Source organism: Fragaria vesca, linkage group LG5, assembly GCF_000184155.1.
Source record: "Fragaria vesca subsp. vesca linkage group LG5, FraVesHawaii_1.0, whole genome shotgun sequence".
Taxonomy (NCBI): Eukaryota; Viridiplantae; Streptophyta; class Magnoliopsida; order Rosales; family Rosaceae; genus Fragaria; species Fragaria vesca.
In genome coordinates, this window is record NC_020495.1 from 24,534,513 (window position 1) to 24,543,423 (window position 8,911).

General features: G+C 36.8%; 1 protein-coding gene and 1 pseudogene across 1 annotated transcript in view; one reads left to right on the plus strand and one right to left on the minus strand.

The window, feature by feature from the left end:
• The first annotated feature begins 57 nt into the window (after positions 1 to 57).
• Positions 58 to 2,350, plus strand: LOC101298031 (annotated as a pseudogene).
• A 5,629-nt stretch (positions 2,351 to 7,979) lies between these two features.
• The window catches only part of LOC101298328 (auxin response factor 17-like), a 3,427-nt gene continuing 2,495 nt past the window's right edge, over positions 7,980 to 8,911 (minus strand). Inside the window, exons 3-4 of the mRNA XM_004301740.1 lie at positions 8,469 to 8,475; positions 7,980 to 8,040 (exon numbers count right to left, since the gene is read on the minus strand). Coding sequence (XP_004301788.1) covers positions 7,980 to 8,040; positions 8,469 to 8,475 — 68 coding nt within the window. The remainder of the gene's footprint in view (positions 8,041 to 8,468; positions 8,476 to 8,911) is intronic.

Below are 8,911 nucleotides of genomic sequence, written 5' to 3' on the forward strand. Positions count from 1 at the left end.
ACATTTTGAGTTTGCATATGAATTTGGTTTGCATGGAGACCGGCATGGTGTGGTGGTATGGTAGTTGATTTGGTGTGCCATTTTGGAGGTTTGGTTTTTGAGATACAAGGATTCGGGAATTATGATTTTGTTTGTAACGATTCGTTTGTAGTGTGATTCGGGATTCAGGTTTGGTCTTGGGATTTGAGAATTTGTGTGTGATTTGTGAGATTTTTGGTACGCAGCGATTTGTGGTGTTTTGGGTGTAAATTGAAAGGATCGAACCTGGCAAGCTCTGATGTCAAGTAGAAAATAAGGATTCAATATGGTTTGGTATGCTTCAATGTATTATTCTTCTCCATATAGGAGGTTTATATAGAGATACAATTGTAGTGCTAATAAGAAAATATTTCCTACACCTATACATAATATTCAACCTACACATACAAGAAAAGTAAATATATTTAATATATTCTACACTCCTCCTCAAGTTGGTGCATAGATATCGAGCTTTAGCCCTGTAGCAGATGATGGTGAGTTTTCTGATAGTGTGATCAAGCACATAAACAAGGTGCTTATGGAGGAGGACATGGAGCCAAAGCCGTGCATGTTCCATGACCCTTTGGTTCTTCAAGCCACTGAGGAGTCTCTTTATGAGGTTATTGGAGGAGGGAAGTGCTCAACTTCCCAAGACCAAAACCCTCATTGGGTTGATCAAAATGAGTATGGAAATGGAAATGTGATGGTGGGTTCTTATAGGAGTGAGCTTATGGTTCCTGATGCGGTCAGTAAGAACGAATTGTTAGTGCAATTTGACCGAGGGGCAGAGGATGGTTGCAAGTTTCTTCCTAGAGGTCAGTTGATTACTGCAGAGGGCAACAAGACATATGCTGTGGCGAATAGTAAGGCAGGAAATGTGATTGTTACGACCCAGAAGAATGGCAGTGAGCATGTTCATGTTGGTTCAAGAGGAAAGACGAGTCATCAGAGGGAGGAGATAGATTTGGAGGATGGGAAGATTAACAAGCAATCGGCGGTTTATATGGATGATGTGGAGGGTGAGCTGTCTGATAGTTTCGGGAAGGCGTTGCTCAGCTGTAAGGCGGTCGAGAGTAACGAGGATCAAGTCTGTCAGAATGGAGCTAACAATGGCCTGCAGCAGGATGTGCTAGTCAGTCAGAAGGCTTGTGGCATGAAACGAGGCAACAAGAAGGAAGTGATAGATTTGAGGCGTCTTCTGATTTCATGTGCAGAAGCTGTTGCTGTTGATGATCGAGGGACTGCTAGTGAGCTACTAAAGCAAATTAGGCAGCACTCTTCCCCATTTGGTGATTATACTCAGAGGTTGGCTCATTGCTTTGCAAATGCTCTTGAAGCGCGGTTGGCTGGCACTGGAACTCAACTATATACTACTTGGATCCATACTACTTTAAGTACTAAACGAGTGTCAGGTGCAGATATTTCGAAGTTTTACCGAGCTTATATTGCAGTTTGCCCATTCATGAAGATGATGATGATCTTTGCAAACCATATGATAATAAAGTCTGCTGAGAAAGCAGAAACACTTCATATAATAGATTTTGCTATCCGGCAAGGTTTTCAATGGCCTGCTCTCATTCATCGCCTCTCAAGAAGACCTGGTGGACCTCCCAAATTACGCATAACAGGGGTAGAGCTTACCGTAAGTGGTTGTTAACCAGAAGAAACAGTCCAAGAGACAGGGCATCGCTTGGCAAATTATTGTAAGCGATTTAATGTTCCTTTTGAGTACTATGCCATAGCCAAGAAATGGGAAACTCTCAAAATTGATGACCTTAAAGTTCAAAGAAATGAGGTGCTTGCTGTTAATTGTCTCTGCCGATTTAAGTACCTCCTTGATGAGACAGTTATGGTAAACAGTCCAAGGGATACTGTTCTAAATTTAATTAGAAAGTTGAATCCTGATATATTTGTCCAAAGTGTTGTTAATGGATCCCATGGTGCACCCTTCTTTGTTCCACGCTTCCGAGAGGCACTATTCCACTTCTCTGCATCGTTTGATTTGTTGGATACTACTTTTCCTCGCGAAGATCAGATGAGATTGTGGTTTGAGAAAGAGTTTATGGAACGTGAAGTTCTGAATATAGTTGCTTGTGAGGGCACTAAAAGAATTGTGAGGCCCGAAACATATAAGCAGTGGCACATTCGAAACAGGAGGGCTGGCTTCAGACAGCTGCCATTGGACTATGAAGTTGTGAACAAAATAAAGGATAAGGTAAAAATGGAGTATCACCCGAATTTTATGCTTAATGAAGATGGCCACTGGATGCTGCCAGGTTGGAAGGGTAGAATTATGTTTGGTACTGCCTGTTGGGCACCATCTAAGACTTGAAATGCTTGACTGTTAGAATTGACTCGGACTATTTGTCAAATACAACTTCTTTCCAAATTGATGGCAAAAGCTTTGTTTGGAAGAACTTTACATCTGTTGTGGGAAAAATGCAGGCAGGCTTTAGCAGTTGTCATCTGTATATCACGCCTTCCAAATTTGGGGAGTTGGAAGAGCAGCAACTGTTGTAGTTGAGTCTGCGTGTTTTTTCTTTTCCTTCCTTCGGCCAATTGTTGTAGTTATGTTTAGATGGATAACTATGGTATATTACTTTGCACCACCCCACTGTAGGTTGCTGTATTGTGTTGCTGATAACTATGGTGACTTTTATGCAGCTTTATGTGCTGAAAGCTAGTCCAACAGTCCCTTTTTCTTTCCAAAGCGCTGTATACTTTCAGTTTTAAACTTTGGTTTATGAATCTGAAGTACTAGTTTACTGTTGTGTCTTAGACTTGAATTGTCACAAGTTTGATTTGGTTTTTGGTTTTTGCAAGAATTCATCTCACTTGTGACAGAAGAAGAAAGAATGGAAGACAGAAAATAAGATGACTTATGTTCAGATTAGGGCTTGTTGAGTTTCCCTCCTTTGGATTCCTTGAAGGGATTTGATTTTTGTTTTCGTACTAATATGAGTTCTGATGTGTTTTCAAGTAGTGATTATTAGAACCATTTAAGTGACTATTAAAAATGAAACTGATGATCCACTAACAATCATGAGCTGCAGAACAGGCGTAGGCAAAAAGGAGAACAGTCAGATAATTATCATATAGTTCTAAGGTTTTTTTTTTTTTTTTTTTTTTGGGGTCAAATTATAGTTCTAAGTTAAGGCCAACCATCTACAAAGACACCAAAGCTCATATCTGCTCACAGAGATTTTGGGAATGTTGTGAATATTTATAATTTATGGTCAGCATAATGGATTTAAATAAAAGAATGTTTTTAGTTTTTGAACTTATTTCCCAGCGCCGGTTTTAATCATAATGCCAAAGCAAGTGTACTCATATCAAGCTCTTAAACTCCCTCACACATTCATCATCGTTTCTAGCTTTACTGTTTTGATAAAATAATCACAAACTAATGCTCTTCCACTAGTTTGGAAATACTATGGACCACTGACATGTTGGAGAGGAATAAATCCCACATCAGAAAAGTAGCAAATAAAATATAACTTATAAATGAGTGGATCATATTCAATTGTACCTGAAGGAATTCCTGCAAGTATATAAAGTGGATGTAGTATACTGAATGAAAGAAAAAGGGTTGTCGTTCCCACATGGATATTAGTTCAACTCAAATTATGAAATATCTAAACTAACAGTCATATTTATGCTTTGATGGAACTAACAAACTCTTTCATTTCTCTAGATGACAATTCCCGTATCTAAGTTCAGGTACGACACTAACGGCATAAATTTAACATGTAAGACTCGTTACGTTCTAAAAAACAAGAGAATCATGCAAACCATTACTTCAGTTACGACAATATGCCTCAAATTCATCTTCTGATTTACTAGATGCAAAGCCGTAAGGTGATCAATCAAAGAACTCAAACATATAGCATCGATTAAAATAATGACTAAGAATTCATCAAAAAGAAACTATAAATCAATTAATCAATCATAAAAAACATAAACAATCATGTTTGGGCATCATCCTAACTCTAGAAAAGGTTTAACAAAAGAACTAAGTAAAACATAGAAAACATGGAAAGGGGATGAAGGGGAAGATGGATGGATGGATGGTCTCTGCTCCTTTAGGCGTCTTCAATGTGCTTCTGAGACCTCCCTCTTCATGTGAAATTTGTGCTCCTTTATATAAAGAAGTTTACTGCTCATCTTTGGCTTCATGTTTCCTTGTAAGATTTAGATTCATACTCCTTTCTTGATATGGAATGAGAAAACCTTGAGATATCTCTTGTAGAACTAGGAATACATGTACTCCTTGAATTTTCATCTGCATTATTGTCCTTGAAGCTTTAGGGTTGACGGTCTTGTGACACGAAACTTGAGTTCTCCACAAATGTCTGCAAAATTTGAGCAGATTTCTGATCTGACCTTTCTTCATTCAAACAATCATAACTCACTCCATATGTATCGAAATCGAGATCCGTAAAATTCGACAGAAAATAGACTTTTGTAGCTTTCCAATGATATAAGGCTCATAATTTGATTCGATTTGAGTCGTTCCCAGTAATTCGGCGAAGTAGTACGTTTTGCACAGGCAGATTCTGGCACTTGGGATTGTTGTCACCTTTCAATCCTTATCTGCGCATTTTAGCTCCATTTTCTTCTCTCTACGATACAAACCTACAAAAACACTAAATTAACATAAATCAATCACAAATAAGAGAACTAAACACAAATACGAAAATTAGGAGGCATATAAATATAGGATAATATGAGCACATCAGTACCAAGGTATTTTGTGATTAAAACCCAACATCTAAAGGTGGTTAAGTTGGGAAAGTATCAGTAAAAGATGTTTCACGGGACACGTTTGTCGCTGTTTAACATGGTATCAGAGCAGGTCCCTCTCCAATTGATTCTCCCATTCTCATTGGCCTAATTTGTGTTCATTCTATCGCCCGGTTCGGGGTTCTTATCTCACCATCGGAAAGTTTCGATTGGATTGTCACCAAATGTCCTTTGGTTTGTTCCATCCTAATTCATTCCACGTGCGGACCTTATATCAGGTTGAGGGGGCGTGTTGGACGTGTTAGAGAGGAATAGATCCCATATCAGAAATGACTTCCACACTGGATGCTACATGGATGGAAGACATGGATGGAAGGGCAGACCTTAAGTCAGGTCAAGGGGGCGGGTTGGACATGTTTGAGAGGAATAGATCCCATATCAGAAATGACTTCCACACTGGATGCTACATGGATGGAAGGGCAGACCTTGCCCAACCCATGCTCAGGCGAGGCTGGAGATAGAAGAAATCATCGGTCTCATTCGCGTATATCAGAATCAGTGGAGGCACTGTCTCTAGCCTCCACGAATTCTCTCTCAAACCTTCTCTCTCCCATAAAAATTTCTCTATAAGTCGGAGAGTTATTAAAATATCTCAGACATCCGAATATACTCTAAAAATCTCATGAACTCTTAGTATTGTAAACTTAAATACCCAGTACCTACTAATACTCTTGATAAATTCTTTCCAAAATTTATTCTCCAGGTACTTATCGGTCACAAAGATCGATAAGTAAAACATTTATTGATCAACCTCAGTTAGACTCGACAAGTAGATCAAACTAGATCTAGATGTTGAGCAAACTAGATCAAACTCGATAAAACAAGGATGTGCAAGATGCTGATACCACAACTGGGCTCAAACAATTTGATTTCTATACATCTCTTCTACAACCTTCCAAAGATCCAGGGCTAATTCTGAGAAACTAAAAATATCAGAGATAGCAGGTTCCATGGAGTTGAGAAGCCAAGACATAACGAGCAGATCTTTGGCAAGCCAAACCTCAAATGTGGGAGTGAGTTGCTCAAGAGGTTGAACACTTCCATTTATGTGTCCAAGCTTTGATTTCCCTCCAAGTGCAAGAGATATAGCTCTTGACCAAGACAAATAGTTGAACTCATTGAGTAAGACAGATGTGAGACAAAGATTAGGATTACCTTCAGCCTCAGTTGAGACAATTGTAGAAACAGATGGAGAAATAGAATAATCTTGTTCCTCTGCCATTATTGCTTGGAAAGTGTGAAATCTCGAACTTTCTGTAAATAATTTATCTAGACTATATATGATTTATTTATATACATAGATGTATGTGTGATTCCTTGATTGTTTTTGTAACGAAAGAGAAAGTTTTTCTTAGAGCTAAATAAAATAAATCTTTTCAACTAAATGAGGATTAACAAGTAGTTAATAGAACTTAAAAACAAATTGAGTATAGTATTGTTCTCATTTCTTTACAAATAAGCTTTATAGAAACATAACACAGTTTTTGTTCAACATACAAACTATGCCTAGTCTCAAACAAAGATAAATACATATAGCTGCAAAGTATTGAACACTTGATATTAGTACATGTTTTCTTAAAGCTACATTAGATCATGTGCCTTATTTGTAAACTTGTGCTTCATGATTTCTTTAAATGTTGCTGCCTCACATCTTACAAAATTTCCGGTTAGATATACCCTCTTTCATTTGTTGCTTTTGGCTAGAACCATTTGATTAGACCTGCAACATTACATACTAATCAGAAAAAGAGATAATTACACATATGATGTTATTTTGTTTTACTTATTGAATCACCTAGGAGCTAGCTTGTGTGTGACATAAAGTTACACATGTTTTACACTTCTTACCCTGTTTGCTTGTGTTTTGCATATAGTTGTTGAATGAACAGCTTAAAACTTGGTCTCCAAGTAGAAAGCTTGTGTGTGACACAAAGACACAAAGTTACACATGTTTTACACTTCTTACCCTATACCAAAGTGTACAACCACATTTTTGCTTGTGTTTTGCATATAGTTGCTGAATGAGCATCGTAAAACTTGGTCTCCAAGTAGAAAGCTTGTGTGTGACACAAAACACAAAGTTCCACATGTTTTACACTTCTTACCCTATGCCAAATACCAAAGTGTACAGCCACACTTTTGTTTGTGTTTTGCATATAATTGCTGAATGAGCAACTTAAAACTTGGTATCCAAGTAGAAAGCTTGTGTGTGACACAACGTTACATATGATTTACACATGTTTTACACTTTTTACCCTACACCAAAGTGTGCAGCCTCACTTTTGTTTGTGTTTTGCATATAGTTGCTGAATGAGCAGTTTAAAACTTGGACTATAAGTAGAAAATTGTTGTTTGCAGATAAACATGAATTTCAATTTATTTTTATAGATATACCTGACAAGCACATTCACTAGTATAAATAGAGGTCTTCACATGAAGTATTAACAAGTAGAGAAGTTCAAGAGTTAGAAAGAAAGCCAGGAGAGAAAATTTAGAGTAGAAAAAGACTAGCTAGTAGAGGTCTGAAGAAAGTGTTAGAATCTGGTAGTGAAGTTTCAGTTTTAGTAAAACAAGTTTGAGGTAGGGGAAGTTATGGGGAATCTCAAGTTTTGTTTTATAAACTTGTTATCTTGCTTTTGAGTTGTATATGCTGCTGTTAAAGATGGTTATTGTGTTTAGCTTTTCATCATATTATTATTTGATCTTGTGTCATCATCATATCTGATGTAATATAAGGAATAAATGAAGTATGGGGTTGAGACTATCGCTTGAAAGAGACCAGCTACGTCTGCCTTTGTATATATGTAGGGAGAGAAGCCCTTTCAATTTTGATTGACAAAACGTTCTTATGGCAAGAAGACATTGATGACCAAGGATTGTACAAGAGTACCAACAACTGTGTCACACCCTAAGTCGAAATTTTTTTTTAAAAAAATATGGTTCTTTTCCGAGTAATTAAGGATGTGAATAACTTCAACTTGTCAAGGATAAGAGAACCTTGGACAAGTAAAAATTATATGAAAATCTTTGAATCAGAGGTAACTTAATAAAGGAGTAAACTTTATTTCATAAATATTGTTCTTACAACAAACAGGAAGGAAAACTTATAGATTAAGCCTTATTACACAAATAGAAATTTAAAAACAGCAGGTCATAGTTTACTCCTCGTAGACTTCATCCCTTCTAGGTATTAAGTTTTTATCCCTTAAAGAGTAACATCTGCACAAATTCATAAAGGGGTGAGCTATAAACTCAGTAGATCAAATCTCATGTCATTTCAATAAACAAATAATGTATGCACATATATAGGTTAAGTTTTCAAATTGGTACTCTTGTACTATCCTTGGTCACCAGTGTCTTTTTGTCATGAGATCATTTTATCAATATAACATTGAAAGGGCTTCTCTCCCTATATGTATACAAAGGCAGACAACTGTTGGTCCTTTTCAAGTAATAGCCTCAACCCCATAACTTCATTCATTTCTTATTTAACATAAGATCAAATAGTAATATGATATTGACACAAGATCATATAATAATATGATGAAAAACTAAACATAATAACCATCTTTAACAAACAACATGTACAATTCCAAAGCAAGATAATAAGATTATAAAACAAAGAGATTCCCCATAACTTCCCCTACCTCAAACCTGTTTTACCAAAACTGAAATTTCACTATTAGATACTAGTATTTTGCTTCAGACCTCCATTAGTTTCTTTCTTCTTCTAACTTTTCTCTATGTTTCTGAACTCTACCTTTTTTTTATTTCCTCAGGTGAATACCTCTATTTATACTAGGAAAAGTAATCAGCCACCTGTAGCTTCTCTAGCCTATCTTAGTTAGACTCTTATCTATCTAATTGTTAATTTGCTGCCACCTATTAATGTAAAAACACTTCAAGTTTATTTTCAAGCGTCTGCAGTTGTTTTTAAACTTGATGCCCAAGTTTAAGCTGCTCACTCAGCAACTATTTGCAACCCACAAGTCTGATTGAGGTTTTCAGACTTTCACTTGTGATTGGCTGTATGTAGTCATGTGTTAGGCATAAGTTAGCAAGTAAGTGAATCAGCATTTCAAATAAGACA